Source organism: Vanessa cardui, chromosome 1 (assembly GCF_905220365.1).
Source record: "Vanessa cardui chromosome 1, ilVanCard2.1, whole genome shotgun sequence".
NCBI lineage: Eukaryota > Metazoa > Arthropoda > Insecta > Lepidoptera > Nymphalidae > Vanessa > Vanessa cardui.
Genome location: NC_061123.1, coordinates 4,031,290 through 4,052,516, shown reverse-complemented (window position 1 = coordinate 4,052,516; position 21,227 = coordinate 4,031,290). Strand labels below are relative to the sequence as shown.

The following is a 21,227-nucleotide window of genomic DNA, read 5'->3' as shown; positions in this document are numbered from 1 at the left end:
TGTAAGAAATATTAACTATTCCTTACTTCATCAATGTGCCACCAACCTTGGGAACTAAGATGTAATGTCAGAACACAACAATACTGAGTACTGTTATTTGGCGGTAGAATAACTGATGAGTGGATGGTACTTACCCAGACGGGTTTGCACAAAGCCCTACCACCAAGCCTTATACATACATATATATATATATATTTGTCTATAGGTATAATCAAATATTAGATGTACCCTCTTCTTAACATTCTATGACAAGTAAACAATATAAAAGGACGTTGCCTAGCGATGATGAGGCTTTTCTTCTCCCGTCATCGCGCGGACCGGACCTCGACGCATTTGCATGGTATACGTGATTCATTTCGTTTAACTATTTCTTTTATTATTTTGTTTATACCCTTGTCATATGAAACACTAGTTGTTTGCGTTTCAATTTAACGAAAAAGTTATTGTTGTCGCGTTAGTTACTTCTCATTAAATCACCTGCCAATCTGCCAGTGAAAGTCCCATCAAAAGTCCGTTTCAGACATTAGCCGGAACAAATGGACAGACAGAAACAGTTATTTTTAGATATGTTAATATACATATGCATTGAGTAAAAAACGGTTATTTTAATATTAAAAATAGACACTCCAACTTTATCACATGTATAGATTTATTCGTAAATTACTGAATTTTCTACTGATTTCTTAATATAACAATAAAATTTTAGTGATGATATGGACAGTTATTATTTTATTTGTTTATTACCTCGCTTCTACTTGCTGAAATAATGATATATTGTTTGCCATCGGACGTGAACATAAGATATACTAAAACTGACAAACTTTCTCCAAAAATATATAGAAAGTTAGGTAAAAATAAATAAATAATAAAATGCTCGACAACATCACATACATTACAACTGTGACCTCTTGAGTAGCTAAAGCTCTTATGTTATGCAAAATCAGAATTAACGACGGTATCATAAGCACCTAGATCTAACACAACATAGAAAACTAATGAACTTTTCTGCATCGACTCGGCCGGGAATCGAATGAGGGACCTCGGAGTGGCGCACTTATAAAACCCGGTGTACACACTACTCGACCACGGATAAGAGATGTATGTATATAGAGCAACCATGTATATGTGTGTGTGTGTGTGTGTGTGAGATCCATGTTATACCAAGTCTTATCCATGTAATACTTAAACGACTTCCTGTCTTAATACGTCCACTCCTTAAGACCACGATCGTGGTCCATATATTGACTCGGCCATCGCATGAAAACACGTGTTAATTAAATTATTCAGTGCGATGACCAAGTCAATATATGGACCACGATCGTGGTCTTAGGGAGTGGACGTATTAAGACAGGAAGTCGCTTAAGTATTACATGGATAAGACTTGGTATTACATGGATCTCACAACTTTTTACCGTAGAACAACTGAGTTGCGAGACTTGGTTTTTTTGACAAGTATTGTTTTTGATGGGATCTCATTTCTTTTTGTATTTTGTAGACAGTTCTACTTTTTTCTTTTCGGTACCTACTTATATCTACCAGCAACGAATTTTCTTAAAGCCCTCTCTCTGACTTATTAACTTTTCTTATTTTTGTAGCCTTCCGTTTTCTCTTTTCCGGTACTACTTCTTGAGCTTCAGCTACAGTTTTTCTAAGAGCCCACTCCCTGTCTCTATGTGTTTTTCTGGGAGGCCTTGATGTTAAAATTTTTGACAAATCTGGATGGTAAATGCTTCTTAGTCTGTTGTATTCACAAATTGAGGATTCCTGCGCTTTAACACTTCCAAAGTCGATGTTAATTAGATGTAAACCGCCCAGACTTGTAACTCTCGAAAGTGCCACGTAAGCTTGACCGGATGTCAATACTGCAGAACCGATATCCATATTTTATGTAATTAATGCACTAAAATATTAATATGTATATTATTATTAATAATATAAATTTTATTATTAATAACAATAATATATAATATCCAAATATTTAATAATATTATAAAATAAATTAAAAAATAATAAATAAATACAGGAAAAGCGGTCTTTGGATATGTAAAGAAACATGGTCATAGTTTAGTCTGGTCTTGTAATGATATGTGTGCACTAGTTGAGAACGTAATTACACAATTAACAAACATTTTCGAAAGCTTATTAATATAATAATTTATTATATTGTTATTATAATAATATAATAAATAATCTTCCTTTGAATGTGTAATTTTTTTTTTAATTTTATCATTTTGTTAATTATTTTAGTTTTTCCTTGGTTCATACACCAAACACTACTTATATTCCAAATTTGAAGCTTCTAGGTCTGCTAGAAGTGCCTTAGAATTTTGATGATCGGTGAGTCAGTCAGTGAGTGGGTGACAAAATTAAGAAACTTTGACCCGTTATAATTCTTAAACTACTGCTTCAAATTGAATGAAATTTAAAATATACCGTGCTTTACAATGTTTGCATGGTTACTGAAAAGTCAGTCTTCTAGTTTTATCCACAACGAAGTTACAGTGGGTCGAAAATGGCCTGAATTGCTTCGAGAAAAGGATAGTACGGCCGTGCTGCTTTTTTGCTCGACTTGGTGGGGGCACTGCCGTGCCCCCAGATGAACTTTTGTACAACACACTGCTCTTCAAGCAAAAATATTGTATTTCGTATTTACTTTTATTACGCGAGGAAACCTGCATCTGTCTAATTTCATCGAAATTCTGCCACATGCATTCGTGTATTCCTCCAACCCGCAATGGAATAGCGTGGTGGAATAGGTTGTAAACCCTCTCCTAAATGGGAGAGGAAGCCTTTGCCCAGCAGTGGGAAATTTATAGGCTCTTACAGTTCTGTATACATTTGTCTCGCATAACATATTGCCTATATATTGCCCGTTCTTTTTAACAAAATCTATGTACCTGAAAATTTATTTAATGTAAAATGACGTATCACAAGAGTTTGTAAGAACATAACATATGCTATTTTACATTCAAATAAGCCAATAATACATTCACGCAAGTAAATGTATTTATACGATTTACAAACAAATACTTAAATACAAAAAAATCCTCAGCCTTTAAAGTATAAAACATGTTTGTACAGCTGTTACAAAGAAGTTCTGATCATTAATCTTCTTACATCGACTTACAGCGTTTTGAATGTTTAAAATGCAAATTTCAATGCCTTTCAAAATACATTCAGAGAGAAAATTATTAAGCATCATTTATTTTGTATGAAAGCGACGAAAATCTTTATTGATAGATGTTATTGAGAACTTTTTTTTATTATATATTATGGCGGACGAGCAAATGGGCCACCTGATGGTAAGTGGTCACCACCAACAGCAACAACAACAAATGGAATGGCGCCACCAACCTTGGGAAGATTTTATGTACCTTGTACCTGTATACACTGGCTCACTAATCCTTCAAACCGAAAGATAACAATAGTGAGTACCTACTGCTACTTGACGATAGAATATATAATGAGTGGCATCTACCCAGACGTTTTTGCATAAAGTAAAGATTTTAAGCGAATGAGGTGATGATTTTCTTTTAATTGTTTGAATTTTTTTTTTGGAACAATAGCGAAGTAATAACTGATCAAATCATCCACCAGAACGAATTTCGTTAATGATAGGTTAGTGCTGTCTTTGAGAAATAATTATTATTACACTACCAAACACACAACATCACAAGTCAATTATTTTAAATACATAATATAATTCATTTATGTAAATTAATGAATAATTAATCGCTTATTACAATCTAATTGGTAAAGTTTGATGTCGCTCATTATACGTATTAGCTTATCGCTTTTATATAGTTCATTTCATTATTTACACCAAAGGATTACCCCACACATAAATCATAATACCATTAAATTATCAACGTGTATATATCCCATCGTATAAGTATAGTTAAGCCTCAAAACGTAAAGCATTACAGACACATTTGGCTTGTATCCAATGCTGGGGTTAAATGTTAAGCGAAATTTAACATTTAAATTCTACGATGACTAAAGCAAGTAATACCAGTATTGTAAAGCATGAGGAATGGAACATTTCAAACTGAAATACGTATAAGAATGGAGAATTAACATATCTATATCTATGCTAATATATAAAGCTGAAGATTTTGTGTGAAAGCGCTGATATAAGAACTACGATTATCACTACATAGTATAAAACAAAGTCGCTTTCTCTGTCTTTTGTTAAATTCAAACGCGAAAGAAGTCGCGGACAAACAGTTTTCATTATACGGATAAGACTTTTCTATCAGGTTTTGCTAGTAGTTTGTATATTGAAGGAGATTGTAGACTATAAAATTACGCTATAAGACGCGGGGGCGGAGTAGCAACGTTTATCGCGGATGTGACCGCTCGGAGCCACCGCTAGTTTATATTATAAAGTTTTGAACGCTGTGTTTGCATTAAATACTTATCCGTTATGAAATTTTTTTTAACCGTTGTATAGCCCATTTATTGACAAAGGTATTACATCAAACTCACTTAAATACGGAAACTGATAGAATTTACAAGTATAAAGTAATTGGAATCATGTTTATGATTCCATGTTTGATTTATAAATGTAAATGATACCTGGAAGTAAAACTAGTTTTAAAACAAGATTGAGTAGATTAAGAAGTATTTTAAACTTTCATACTCGTAATGTCACTTCGATAAATGTAGCTAATATTTCATAAATTATTCAAAGAGTTTTTTGTTTGCTGCCGTATCAAAATAAAAATATATGTTTTATACAAATAAAAGAAGAAAGAACGTAACGATGACCGACGTTTTTTGTAATTATACTCAACAACTTTATTCAAAGTTTTATATTGAAATTTGTAATTATATTTGGATCAAATGTTTAAGATATTATTGAAAACAATGCCTAAAATTAGAAAATAACCAAATATAATCTTAAGTTTATTCATTCGTTAGAACAAGTTAACATGATTATTTGGGTTCCAACGAATTTAAATGTTAGCATTTGACATTAGGGTTTATATCGGACCTTGAGCTCGGCGGTAAAGAAAACGCTGTGATGAACCGTGTGACAGATCATGTTCTGCCATATGCGTATCCGAGCACACTGAACAGAGTAGTAAAATAAGCTGCATAGTATCTTACGAGAATACCTTTGCATAATATTGTTCTCTTGGTACTTAGGTACAGAATTTGTTTTGTGTTGTGTTTATTTAAATAAATTGTTTTTTTTTTTTTCGTGAAAAATCACGGATCATTTAATAAGTCGTGTCACTTGTTGACATAAGCATTTGCAACGTCATTAATTGTTAATCGCTTTATACTATTCCAAAGCAATCCTTTTTCAAGGTCATGGAATGTAACGGCGCGTTCACACGAATCAATTCTAGTAAACAACTGTCAAATTTACAGCGATTTGAACCCTCTAAAGTTTTTCAATCAAACTTGGAACAACAACAAATTTAATTTACATCAAAATTAAAATATACTTATATACCCAGACAAATCAAATTCAAATAGACCTTTACAAATATATATATTTGAACTATGGCATCTACCGAGACGTAGCTCAGTGTAGGTAAGTTATTCTTCATACATTTTATATGAGATCCAGAAATTTTTCAATCCGTTCATTTTCACTCACATATACTAATAAATATTCTGTATGTGGGTTTTACTAGTAGTATTATATTTAATAGTAAATGAAGCCTACTTAGCGGTAGCTTAATTAAAGACAAATTATTATTTATAAAAAGAATGATTAAATTTATGAAGCTCGTGTTGAATATTATTATAATTATTGTGACATATATATAACGTGTATACTGTATAAATTGGTGACTTTATGCAGGCTGGGTCTGTAGATATCCCCCACTCTTAAAAACTTTACTAGTGAGTCTGATGCGAAACTTCGCGTTTATTCAAAATTATTAAGATTTGGAAAACCATAACATCCTATTTTCTTTTCTTAACGGTCGTCGTGCCGCTCTCTAATCTCAAATCTTTTTTCGTTCTCTAAAATGAAATCTCTGTTAAATCGCAACAATTTAATAATTGCATTCAAGAATCCACTTTATTTTTCTGTACATCTATGGCTGAAGCTCTTCATAAGGCGAACATAACCGATTTTCTATGCACAGATATCGTCCCATAATCACTAGGTCAAATTCGGCTTACACTATATATATAAAGTGAAATTCAAAGTCATAAGTCAAAAATCTTTATTGAAAATAGAAGTGTTTACACTTTCTTATTGATAGTCAAAAAATCTACCACCGGTTCGGAATTTAAAACATCAGACCTGAGAAGAACCGGCGAAAGAAACTCTAATTTTTTTAGTTTATTAATATATATTTTTAATAATAATACAAATATATTTTTGTTATTTGTCATAGCCTGGAGGCGATCATCTCATTCCCAAGGTGTGCAAAAGATTCAATGACTACTTAACTACACATTTAAGGGTAGTTCTGATGCCTACATTATAAACAGACAAGTCGGCTCACACCCTAACCTGCATTAATTATATTAGGCATAGATAGTTAAGGTAAAAAAAGTTTCCTGTAACACAATGACAGTCAATTAAGTTAAAATATCGGCCGCTTTGTGTCGAGACACTCGATCGCTCGCTCCAGTTTTGGCGATACTTTTGACGTTACTTAGTCTACTTCCGTTGAAATTCCCACTAAATGATCTTTTCTCAATTCTTCTTTGCTTTGTGTTTACACTCTACCTAATTTTTATAAAGAACTAATTATTTTTTAAGAGTCTATAAATGGATTGGAATGAAATTGAGACATTTGACGATATGTGTACCAGTTTATAGTTGAGTATTCATACGTGAAAGTGTAAATCTATGCAATATTATAGATTCTAAAGTCTGTTCTGTGTGTTACCTCTTTATGCTCAAACTGCTTATTTGAAATTTCAGTCACTTGTTTATGTGAGATAGGTTTTATTCCCAGGGAAAGACAAGAGCTACTTTTTTAATTGACTCCTCAAGGGAGTAAAATAGGCGTGACGGTGAGCTATAGGTATAAAGATCCATACATTTCGTGCAGGTTTAATTGGCAAGCAAATGTGAGATGCATGAGCATGTGAGATGACTATTTTTCAGTAAAATTTAAATATTCATATATTTCTTTCTTCTATAAAACCTAACCGTTAAAAGTACCGAAAGGTCATAATATTGATACTAATGTAAAAAAGTTATTACTGTTATTTGGCGGTACAATAATAATGTTATTCTACCGCCAAATAACCGTACTCAGTATTGTTGTGTTCCGGTTTGAAGGGTGAGTGAGCCAGTGTAACTACAGGCACAAGGGACATAACATCCTAGTTCCCAAGGTTGGTGGCACATTGACGATGTAAGGAATAGTTTTCTTACAGCGTCATTGCCTATGGGTGATGGTTACCACTTACCATCAGGTGGTAATACCGTCCGTCAACCTATAACATAAAAAAAAGAATTAATAAAAACTCTTTAAACAACTTTTTTTTTGGTCTCAAATCATAATATAAAATTTTTAGCTCTACGTAATATATTATAAATATCATTTTTATATATCAAGCAAATTAAACGAATGGATACATAATGATTTCCCAATTATTGATGTTCGAAAACGTTCTTGTAGAGCCGGACTATTCATATAATACGTTTACCATCTACAACAAACATTGTTAATTTAATACGACATTGTGATGCAGTGAACTGCATTAAACTGTACAGAGCTTTGATATTAATTGCTATTTCAAATTCAATCGAATAAATCCCGATCTATTGTGTTTCTATAGATCTATAATAATGTATATTATAATATACTAACTATGTATTCTATCGAAGGACAAAAAAAATCATCACTTTTTTGCCAAGATTAACGTTAAGATTCACCACAATCGGAAGAGTGGCATTGGAATGCTTGGAAAAACATAGAAATATTATAATATTTGTTTTTAATTACTTAGAAGGAAAAAGAAAACATCCTAGCTGTAAAAAGAGAGTTTTTATTTTCAACCAATACAATGAATCCATATTGTGAAAAATATCAGTATATTTGCAATAAAAACAATAGAAAATTTTCTTTCTTTTAATAAAAGTAAAGTCGCTTATGAAGCTTACCATAATGGCCTAGATACGAAACTCGGGAGCAGTGAAAGGGTGTCATTTCCACGTTTAATGAGGAGCTTTATAAAAAAAAACTAGTTTTTCACCTCTTAACTTGCCCTGTGCAGCTATTTGTTTCATATAAATATGGTTATAATGTATTGCTGTCTTTATGGAACATATTCCAAAATTAAATTGAATTCATTTTTAATTTTATAATAAATAAATAGGTACTGTTAAGACCTAAAACTAGACAGCCGATATTGTTTGAGGATAGCACGAAACCTACGAATCTAATTTAAATTCGAATGCCTTTAACTGTTTGTGAGTCAAAAACAAAATGGTTTTAAAGAAAAGACAGATTTTCAGAAAAAATAAACAAAATAAGATCAAAGATCAGATAAGAACCGGCGAAGGAAACTCGACGAGATGTCTAACAACAACTCGAAAGTCTATGTTATCTGTAACTTATTTAAGAACATTTTATAGAAGTAAAGATATACAGTAACATATGGTAAAGTCATTTTTTTAACCGACTTCAAAAAAAAAGGAGGAGGTTCTCAATTCGTCGGGGCCTTTTTCAACCGACTTCCAAAAGGAGGAGGTTATCAATTCGTCTGTATTTTTTTTTTTTTTTTTTTTTTTTTTTTTTTTTTATGTTTGTTACCTCATAACTTTTCACTGGGTGGACCGATTTTGATAATTTTTTTTTTGTTTGAAAGGTAGTGCTTCCCGTGGGGTCCCATTTTTTTATTTTTTTTTCCGATGATGGTATCCATGTGAAAACGACATAAGTCTTAAATTTGCGTTATGTATATGCGCGACAAATAGGTGAATAACTGAAAATCACGTTAACCAATTTTGATAATTCTTTTTTTATTATAAAATATATACTTCAAGGGTAATTTGGTGAAAGTTTGGCAAGGTTCTGAGCACAGGATCCATGACAAAGTGACGGAACGGAAGGGAACGGAACAATTCTGAGGAGCACGTTAGCGATACTCGGTCTAATCTTTTATTTATAGGTTATTTGGATATTTGAGTCACCTTCCGTAATGTGGTTATGTTTATGTAATTATCATAGTCGAATATTATAATCAACTAGCTACCCACCCCGGCTTCGCACGGGTGCAATACTGATACTAAATATACTACAGAATTTGTTTATATACGACATCACATCGCAAACTTCTAAAATTATCAGTGTTTCTTTACTATATTGTTCATGTATTATATACACAAACCTTCCCCTTGAATCACACTATCTTTTAAAAAAAACCGCATCAAAATCCGTTGCGTAGATTTAAAGATATAGGGACAGTGAAAGCGACTTTGTTTTATACTAAGTATTGACCGAACTCCTAAACGGCTTACAGTTAGGGTGCGATATGGGGCAGTATCACTTAATGTCTTTAATCAAATTTTGTGTATATGATGTGATGCCATATGATGTACAACATATATAAGCTCTTTTGCAAAGTTTTTTTTACTGAGGTCGATTACAGCTCATTCGAGGGTGGTACCTTGTAGTTTATGCCGCATGACGTATTAAAGCCGCATTTTCGAAAGTCTATTTTTGCTTTATTCAAAAGTTTCTTTTGAAATTGTCCCTGAAGTAGTTTCTGATTCATATAAACGGCACGCTTAGTCTATCCATATTAAGAAAAAAATGTTAGTCTACATAAGGTTCACTTAAAATCAAAAAATAAATAAAATTTTAACAAAAAGAAAAACCGACTTCAAACAAAACAGTATTTTAAAACAAATTAAAATGCACTAAAAAGTAATAAAAATAATTGCATATTTAACATATTTTTGAGAGTCCTCCTAGGTAAAATGAAATGAAAAAAATTAGACTACTTAAAAGTCGATTTACGATTATATGATGTAGTTATAATTATTGCTATATTTGGAGTCGGTGTCAGCCAACCCTATACTATACCTATCAAAAAACAATACGAGAATACTTTAAGAAATGTTTCTTACAAATTACCTTTTATACGATATTATACTGGGTCAATCAAGAGGCTCGTATCGCTTCTTTCTTTTGATTGTTGAAGCGTGTGCCTGTGGCTGACACCGGCTCCAAATATAACAATAACTATAACTACGTTATATAATCGTAAATCGACTTTTAAGTAGTCTAATATTTTTCATTTCATTTTACCTAGGAGGACTCTCAAAAATATGTTAAATATGCAATTATTTTTATTACTTTTTAGTGCATTTTAATTTGTTTTAAAATACTGTTTTGTTTGAAGTCGGTTTTTCTTTTTGTTAAAATTTTATTTATTTTTTTTTTTTTTTTTTATGTATGTTACCGAATTACTCGAAGATGGCTGGGCCGATTTTGACAATTCTTTTTTTGTTTGATAGGGCATGTTTTACAGGTGGTCCCATTGTCAGGAGATCAGGATCTGATGATGGGATCCTGGAGAAATCGAGGGAACTCCTCAAATTTTATAGGCACACCTATAGTGATTTCGGTTTTATTCAAAGTGCCTTGGTCATATGCTCACGAAAAGTGACATTTGATGAAGTGGAACTGATGATGAAGACCACAACTAGTAATCAGAACCTATTAGTAAGTAACTATTTTACGGGCTTAGTTCTATTTCTTTAAGATAGTCGTCAAGCAATTGATGTTAGTAAACATGCCTATGATGAAGTCTAGCTGATGGTGGACCTTCAGGAGAACTCCTCAATGATTAACGGCATTAAAGTGAATGACAAACACTACCAATTGTAATTATAAATAACAAAACAACACTGAAAAGCAGTAAATAAATTTTTATAAATAAAAAAAAACCGCCTTCAAAAATGAACTAAAAAGAAAAAAATAATCAGTTACATCCATATCCAATTTACGATTTTTTAATCACCTTTTGAAGGCGGTGCCAACAAAGTAAATAAATTCCTATATTGAAATCATTTAATTTGTATCGATAGTAAGGTTTGTCTAATGGTGTCATCTATACAATAAATAGATTTAGTTTTTGTATGCATGTATTATGTACCTATATGCATATATAGCAATGTTGGCACCGACTTTGAGAGGTGATTAAAAAATCGTAAATTGGATATGGATGTAACTGATTATTTTTTTCTTTTTAGTTCATTTTTGAAGGCGGTTTTTTTTTATTTATAAAAATTTATTACGATCTAACATTAACATATGTGTATAATCGCTACAGTTTGATCTATATCATTAGGAGTAAGTTTTTAAATACAACGTCAGATCAGAGCTGTGCAAAAAGTATTTCGTTTAAAGTCATTTATAATATGTTTTATTATTTGTATAATAGATGTCACTGTACCGAAATTAAATCGCGCTAACGTTTGGTCTTGTTGTTAATACTAATGTTCGAGAAATGTTCGACCTCACTCGACCATGACCGCTTCGTCGTCGCCGGCTGACGGGCGTTCGCCGGGATCCACCGACGAACTCGACCTCGCTGCGCGACTGGAGAAGCCATCACATGGACATACCACAGTGGGATCCGCCACAGGTTGCCGATTGCCAAGGCTTGATCGCCCTGTGGCGTGAACCCCACCCGGATAGAACACCATGGATTGCAATCCACCCAGTGACCCGGCTGTAGTTGCAGTCGGCGTTGCCACCACTGTAGGGGGCCATCGCCCCGACCAGTTACCCCGGGGCCTATGCGGGCCTGCGTGGATATCTCACCGTGTATTATCGAGCCCCGCGCTCAACCGCAAGCCTGGGGACATTAGTTCTCTCCCGAACGTCCAGTGACGCTGTAAAGGCCAGTAAGGCCAACAGCAATACATCAGACAAAAAAAAAAGAAAATAATAATGTATACGTGAACAATAAAGTATGCGTGTAAAATGTGAAAAGTTTTACTGCATTATTGCTGAAGTAAGCTTATATACGACTGTGCGGGTTGTACGACATGTTAATATGCCTCTATCACCCAGGTTCGGCGTCTCGGATTGGGCAGCGGGCCGTGCCCTACATTCGACTTGTCGGATCCCTATTGCAACAATGTGTCGTACGATTACGTTCCCGAACACGACCCTCACTTGGCTCACCATTTCGCTCAAAAACCAGCAAGAAACAGAATGAAACTACTTGGCTTTTGCACTAAAGACGGCAGAGCGGTCTGCACTTTGAAGGAATTTAATCAGTACAGAAAGTATCTGTACAACCAGTTTATGGATCGAATCCATATGGTGATGAAAGAGATGGTAAGAATTAAAATAAACTAGTTGTCTTGTTAAGTTATTAGCGCTTTAAATAAAATTCCTTATTGCACATTACATCACTAGGCAAATGAGAGAAAGCCTGAAATAGTTTTACTTCCTCGTATATGAAAAAGTTCCACATGTAAGGATGGACTATATTTTAAAAATGAGATGATTCGTCTCAAGATTTGGCGTTTATATTATTTGACAAATGAAATTTTTAACTTTTATAGATTATGAGGCTAATTTAAAATTGTAGTCTTGCGTTTATTGCAGATATCTTATCGCTCGTTACTTTAAACGGGGCTGCGTCGTTTCAGCACCGCTTGTAAAAGGACACGCGTTCTTGTCTTTAATAAAAACCTCCACATATTTAAAATACATAACATGAAATATATTTTGCAAGGATGAGCGAGCTCGTGACGACTTAACCCTCAAACGTGTAAATGTGGACGTCGCACGACGATTACAAATCTTCACAAAAGCGGAGCGCGCGAGGGAGCATCTTGAGAAGGTGGCGCAGGAACATGCTGATGAGTGGGCGGAGAAAAAGAGACTGTAAGTATATAGATATACATAAATACAAACATTTATATACTAATAATAATAAATAAAAATAAATAAATAAAAAACCTATTCCTATTATTATGTATATAACCTACCAATTTTGATTTTACTTACCACATATGTAATATTACTTTTTTGTCAATTTTCTATGCACAAATTTATTTCAGTAACAAAATATCAGTATTACACGATTACCATCATTACCTTTGACTGAATGTTTTTTTTTTTAAATAACTGGATACATGACTCCACGCCACATGATTTCAAGTAGTAGTGGAGTCAAAACGTGAAAACGACAAATACAGTCAGGAAGAATGAACTGCACTAGCCGCCCTCGCCATGCCGGCACGCAAGATGCGTCTTCACGCCTCGTTTAAAAGAACCTAGATTATAAGAGGAGAGACACACATATGGTTGCAGAGAATTCAATTTTTTTGGCGTTTCATCAAAGAAAAGAGTTTCCAAATTTCTTCATGACCGATGGAATTGATATCACAGTTAAGCGGTGACATCACGAGCCAGCGCGGGAGACTCGTAAAAGTAATATACTAAACCTTTATTACAGAGAAAAAATTCTCAGTCTGACTGTTTTACAGTCAACAAAAAGCTCGGGGCTGCTCATTTTCAACGCAAACGTAAAGCTTCAAGGGTGCTTGTGATTTTAACGTCGCCAATAATGCGGACCGTTCGTCGTTGCAACCGTTTCAACGCCTCCATTAATAGAGGAGCCACCAAAAAGGAACTAGCAATACTCAACTCAAGACTGAACCTGCGTTTTATACAACAGGAGCAGTTATTGTGGCGTGAAAATATCCCGCACCTTGTTCAGAACTAAGAGTTTCTGTGAGGCTGTATTGATAACAGTTTTGATATAAACCCTTGGATTTAGGTCACAGCGAAATAGCGTAGTATCACAGAGGGATACAACAAGGGAAAACGGTGACCTGTAGGTGTAGAGGCGCATACCTGCGTTTTCTTGGCATTGAACTCGATGATTTTATAAAAGCCGCATTTGGCAATAAGTTCTAACGTCCTTTCGAATTCAATAACAAGATCCCACCGCCTCCCCTCAGTTTCAGATCTCCCGGTTAGAGCGCATCCGTGGTAAAACCAATGTATGTTTGCAAGGATAAGAATATAATTGATTTAAACAAAACTGATATAAATCGAATTAAGGCAACTGACATAATAAAATAAACAATAACACACCGATAATTATAACACCAAACCTGATTATGAAAAATAATTAACCAATTGATCGCTTTCATCTGTTCAACGTCTAAAAAATCCCTTTTGATATCCATAAGATTTACAATCTTAAGTATACCGAGTATTTAATTCAATGATTTAATAAACAAAACATAATCAAACATAAAAGTAACAGCACACAAACATACTCGCATTTACAATATTAAGATAACTGTGTCATGACTAAATTAGATTCGAGCGATACGTAGCCATCCGCAGTTACGCTCTCAAGCATATTATCACAGTGAATCGAATTCAACGAGGCTTCCGCAAAGTTATGCTCGTTAAACTATAAATAGAACTGAATATTTACACTAAAGCCTTGCAGCTGACTGGACGAGATACTTTGTACACGTAAGAGTCGCTTGATATATTTCCCCCTACTTTCTCATACAGTGTTCCCATTCCTTCGATGCCAATTTACATTAACTGAAACGGAATGTATAACGAAGGTATTTACTTCACTTTGAGCGAGATAGTTGTCGGAACTCGGAACTATGCGCTCCGTGTGAAGTCATGAAGTTACTTTATGTTTGTTAATTTTTTATTTTTTTATTTTAGTATTAATTCGCTTATGTTTAATTAGTTTTTGATCTTCATTTATATTATAAGCTTGGGGGGGGGTCTATAGTTAAAGATAAGTGTGTTATCTTAATTGAAACAGGGAGACGTTTAAGAGCCCGTTTATTGACCAAATAAAATATTACTGCGTATTCAATGAATATTAAAATCGAAGTGTTACATAATTAAAGAGATTGTAGGTACTCTTTTCTTTTGGAACGGAATAAGTAGTCAACTATAAATATTTTAATTTATAAAATTTGTATGTAAATCAACAAATACGATATTATTATCTTTGTATATATCTTTGTATTGTTTAATACGTTAAACAAAGAGTGGATTCGTAAGTAGAGTAAAGTAACAGCCTGTTAATTTCCCACTGCTGGGCTAAGGCCTCCTCTCACACTAAAGAGAGGAACATATTCCACCACGCTGTTTCAATACGGGTTGGGGGAATGCACAAATGGCAAAATTGCCATGAAATTAGACACATGCAGATTTCCCCACGATATCCTTCACCGCCGAGCACGAGATGAATTACAAACACAATTAAGCACCTATATATAGTGGTGCGTACCTGGGTTTGAACTTGAAGTCATTGGTTAAGATGGACGAGTTCTTACCACTGGGCAATCTGAGCTCCATAGTAGCTCCAAGTAATAAATAATTGTCCAAAAAAATTAATCTGAGGATGATTACAGGCTGTATAACTTTACACTACGAATAATATGCAGAATAATATCTAGCGGAGCAGTAGACATCAAACCTGGTTTCTGAAGTTAAAATGTTTACGAAACAAGCACGGATAATTAACATTTAACGCCACGCATACACACAGCTAAGTACACTGAGAGTAGTGTATTATTTATAAATATATTATTAAGTATATTATATCGCCTCATTGTTTTAGTGACAAGCTTGTAAGGAATAACATAGGCTTATTATACTGTGGTCCTTGGTCCGGTACTCGGGTTGGGCAAATAAAATTTTATTGATTTGGGTGTCGATATATCCTTAGTAGCAATCTAGATAGATTACCCCTCTATATTACTCACTCTATAATATTTATATCTCTGCACTTCACACCATAATCTTCGAATTAATATACGCTTCTCTATAATACGCACACTGGACTGTGGAATGGTGGCAAGAATGTATATGTGTGTAATGTAGCTGTAATATTTTGATGAAGAATGTTGAAGATGTCAAAAAATTCATGCCGAATGAACCCTCGATTGGCATTTGCCTCGTAAATCAATAGACTTAAATGTGTTATTACATAAACTTTTTATGTACATCCTTATGCTACCCAGGAGACTCCGGACAGTTAGCTAATAACGGCATTAACACGATTAAACTTGTTTTATTTTTCACAAAGAGACCTTTCGAAAGGCGTTAAGTTAACAGCTTTACTGCGAAATCCACCAATTAGGTCTTTGATAAATTTTATTTTTTCTTAAAACTAGCAATAAATAATTCAATTATTCAAGTAAATCTAACATCAAACTACACATAAAGAACCACTAGAGCTCTTTTTTATTATAAGTACTAACAAATTGAAAAAACAATTTCAAACCGAGAAATTATATTTAAGAGAAAAACAAGCGACTATTATTTTCCTTGCAAGTGCGATACTAGCATTTCTTCTCAGATTTTTCTTATCAATAAGTCTTTGTTTTGTTTTGTTCAAGAATGTTATTTTAACCAAAATATACATACTTTATTTTATCGATAAATGGCATTGTGATGTAAGTAAAAGGGCGACACGGCTCCTCTCAACTTAACTATAATAAATAAAGCGTAAATATGCTCTTTTTAGCTGTGCCCGCGACCTTATACGAGACGTTAAATTTAGCAAAACAAATATTATTGTAGCCTAAGTTAGTCCTGATTATATCAGTTATCTGCCAGTGAAAGTCCCGTCAAAATCGGTCCACCCTCCTACAGATTAGCGGAACAAACAAACAGACAAAAATGGTAAAAAATGTTATTTTGGTATATGTACCGTCTAAACATATATATACATTGAGTAATAAAAGGCTATTTTAATATTACAAACAGACACCCCAATTTTATTATATGTATTGATTATGGAAGCTGTAACGTGTACAAAATTCACGGCAAAACCACATTTGGCACTTCAGAATATATAGATTTCGTTTCAAAAAGTTTCGTTTAGCACAGATGGAAACGTGTTTGTTGGTTTATTCTTAATTATAATTTATTTGTTACGTACAAAAATACATTAAACGACCTCCTTTATTATGTCTTTAATATAATTCCCATCTACTTTCTTGAAATCTTCAACGTTAGACTGAACTACGCGTCTAATCGGAATTGCCAAGCAAACACAAGCTGGGGGATTCTAGGTTAAGATTTCAGTCGGAGTAAAAGCATTTGCGACCGAAATTTTCAAAACAAACATTTCTCCGTATAATTTCCTCTTCAAAAAAAGGTAAAGGTTTTGGCTAATGTATGAAAAAACGCTTCAACACTCAATCCTAACGAACACTCGACTCGGAACATTTTGTAGATACACAAAAAAGTGACATAACCCATTAGGGTTCCATTAAGAATATGGTGATATTTTTCGTACCAAAAAATCTTGGCAAAATATATGATATTTTCTATTAGGCTTATTTTTTCGCTCACCATTCGGTACCCTATCTCGATACACGAGTATTTGATGATAGGTCACTTTATATTAAGCAATTTGTCGAGGAATATTCAATTTGATTTATAGTCTGTATCAATATTGTTGTGCTGAAATCATTTATGTATTCATGCTCCTTTCGGCGCCGTAACCGGATAATAACTCCCATTTCCTTTGACCTTACGAAGGTTTTTTTACGCACTGCTTAACATATTTTTTATAACGTTCTATGTTACTGATATAGTTTATTGCTTTTTGTTGTCTGAGATGGTATATTAGATTATTTTGAAAAGTCAACAAAAATATAATAAAGCGGTGCCGGTTTAATATATAAATATCTATGTTTTCTTGAAAGTTATTATGAATCGTTAATATGTGACATAACTATCTAAATGTACATTTTGTAAAATGCATCGAAAATGACATATTGTACAAAAACATGTAACTATGCTTACCATTTTCTGTCACCACCGGACACGAGTTGAATTGTAAAACAATTTTTTGCCAGAATTTTAAAATAAAATATCCAACAAGGGCTTTCTGTACAACTTTTTGAACTCGATAAACTCAAAAACTATCGAAAGGATTGGTTCATACGCTTTTCACCATTGAACGGATTCATGAATAATGTTTACATGTATATTACATAGACATGTAAACAGTATATGTACATACATATACATGTATATTACATTAGTCGAGATGGCCCAGTGGTTAGAACGTGTGCATCTTAACCGATGATTGCGGGTTCAAACCCAGGCAAGCACCACTGATTCATGTGCTTAATTTGTCTTTATAATTCATCTCGTGCTCAGCGGTGAAGGAAGACATCGTGAGGAAACATGGATGTGACAAATTTCATAGAAATTCTGCCACATGTGTATTCCACCAACTCGCATTGGAACATCGTGGTGGAATATGTTCCAAACCCTCTCCTCAAAGAGAGAGGAGGCCTTTAGCCCAGCAGTGGGAATTTACAGGCTGTTGTTGTTGTTGTTGTATATTACTTTTGTATTCGGCTAATATATGATGATGATTGTTGCATATGAAAAGCCTGAAAATTTTCCTCGTTAACATTCACGTCATCTAATCACTGAGCCATTACGGCTCCATTTTCAAAGCTCCCGGAAAACTTTCCAGATAACTGAAAAAGGTTTGAGCGCCAAACGACTGTACTGACTGTACCACTATATCTGTTAAAGCTTTAGTAAAACTGTGTCACCTACTTTATTTGTTAAAAAAAACTTATGGGATACTCTAACTTTCAATTTAAAGTTCTTGCAGTTTCTGAGAACTGTTTATAAATGGTTTTAGATGAATAAAATAAAACTGTATTATAGATTTTAACGAAATATTTCGAGTTAATTTTAGACATTTTATTCAAATCTAGAAACATTTTAACGAAAGCGGAAGGAGAGCAAAAAGTCCCCTTTTAGAATTCCATAACCTCTAATGGAAAAATGCGGTTTTCAATAACTTGAATTATCGGACCATTGATCAGACAGGCTCCGGATATCAAATTAATGTTCACTATCGTATAAGCCTTATCGTAATAACGTGAATCAGTGATGGATGATATCATTACTCTTTTAATAGAAAATACACCGACGTACTTAGCCGTTTTAATACTATCAAGGTTACTGTTTGAAAATTAGCTAATCCGTTAATCGAATGTAATACAAGTATTATGTTATATATTGTCACGCGAATTAGTGAAACGAAAACGATACCTATTGCTTGTATTAAACAAAACTGTCAAAAATATTTTCATTAACTATTCCAAATTATATAACAGTATTTAAAAATATATTGACTCGATAATGCACATTAATCAGCCTAAGAGTATTTTTTTTAGCCTATTATTATTTTGTATCCAAAAAACTTGAACTATGTCATTTGAAATGTTCGCTTCGAAATTATGATATTTTTAGATGATAAAAAAGCGTGGAATTAATACCTGTTGACTTCCAGGCAGGATATATTAATTTAATATTTGTATTAACTTAAAAATTAACTAACATGACTGTATTTTTTTAAATGTTGAAAAAGAGTAACTACTGAGTTTCTTGCCGGTTCTTCTCGGTTGAATCTACTTTCCGAACCGGTGGTAGCTTCACTTAATTGTTAAATGACGATACAAAAGTGCTTGTAAAAGCCCACTTGAATAAAGTATACTTTGATTTTGATTTTTAACTCGACTTCCCAGTTTTTTAGTCTACCCTTGAATTCATAAGTTTTTTTATTGGTCGTAATATTCCGCAAAGCCTTTTTAGGAAAGCAGTTCGAATAAACAACTGTAGCAATACTAAGACTGCTTTTTAGTATTTAAAATTTTCCTAAAAACTTGTTGCATACATAGTTCACTGAATACAAGAACGATTTATTAGAAAAACGGTTTGTGATCTGAAGTTGTCAAAACAGAACAGTATGTTTATATACCACAAAAAAAGGTAAAAATGTATACCACCTCCTTTTTTATACTTGTTATTTGTTTAGGCGAGATAAGCTTTTTTTATAAGATGTCCTATTTATTAATTAATTATTGAATCGATTTGTACTAAATTAACAGAGAATCTATTAATTAGAAGCAAGACGAAAACATTCCATGAAAAACAGATACAGATTTATTACATTTAGTTAATTACGAAAAAAGAAATACAAAAAAACAAAAGCACATTTATTTGTAATATTAATACAATATCCATTTCTATATAAAAAAAAATACAAAAAACACATTAAGTATCACACTAAATACTTTACATATTTGTAAAGAACAGAGTTCACGTTTTATTTATTATTCTTCAGAACTCTTAAGTTAATATAAAAATGATATATGTCGTAAATTAACGTCTTCCAATAATAATCCATTATATACTAAATAACGAAAAATATTTCGATTTGGCACGTGGAAATTGCGTTAAAGTTAACATTTTGCTTCGAGTATCATTACGATAAACGACGAACTTATCTTTGAGGCTCTTTTTATGATATTTATTGTTATTTTAAATATGTGGGCACATTGTATTTTCTTACAAGATATATTTGCTGAAAACGAATGTTGCTGGTAAAAGAAGCAGCACGGAAGTAAACGCAAGTGAATTTCCAAGAAATTTCAAGCAGGGCTACAAAGAATGTAATACAATTGTCGTTGCATCAAACACAAAGAGCCTTTGAGTTCTTCTCATGAACACGTTGTCTATCAAAGTATGAAAAAGAGAACAATAGCTTATAAATTACCTACTGCTGGAAACTAGAGCTGGATCTATGATGCTCGAAATAGAAGGAGATTATCCCACCCTAAAGCTCCAATACGTGTTGGTTATACATATGTATATGTGGCAGTATTTTCCCGATGCATACAAGTTCCCTGTAGATGTTTTCTTCTGCGCCGAGCTCGAGCTAAATTATTTACAATCTCCTATAAAGATCCATGTTTTTCCCATCTAAGACAGCGCGTCTCAAATGTTTATAAGTAAAAATCTACAATTCATATTATAAATGTGTGACTCTGCTGGCTGTCCGTCGCTCTTTCACGACCAAACCACTGAACCGATTTTGATGAAATTTGGCAATCAGCAAACTTGAACTCCAAGAAAGAACGTAGGCTACTTGTTTTTGCCTGACACATGACAAACAACACCTTAAAACGGGAGCGAAGACGCGGGCGGCAATTAGTTTAGCATATAATAAGAACGGTCTTGACAGGCCTTGTATAACTAATCTTCAGTTTATTTATTATTAATTTAGTTATCCTCTAAGTCAGCTCGATTCCATCACCGCTTGTTTAATCTAGTGTACCTACAACTACAGTATCTTATCTTAAATCATATTTCATTTCCTCCATAAAACATAAAACGCTCAGTAATTACCTTGATTTTCTTAGAAATTAATATTCAAATGTATCTTGATAGTCCCAA

The 21,227-nt window shown here is 33.3% G+C and overlaps 1 protein-coding gene across 1 annotated transcript in view; it reads left to right on the top strand.

Moving 5' to 3' along the window:
• LOC124531521 overlaps positions 1 to 21,227 on the top strand; it is a 35,849-nt gene that overhangs the window by 2,946 nt on the left and 11,676 nt on the right. The window contains exons 2-3 of the mRNA XM_047106072.1: positions 12,015 to 12,284; positions 12,688 to 12,839. Coding sequence (XP_046962028.1) covers positions 12,015 to 12,284; positions 12,688 to 12,839 — 422 coding nt within the window. The remainder of the gene's footprint in view (positions 1 to 12,014; positions 12,285 to 12,687; positions 12,840 to 21,227) is intronic.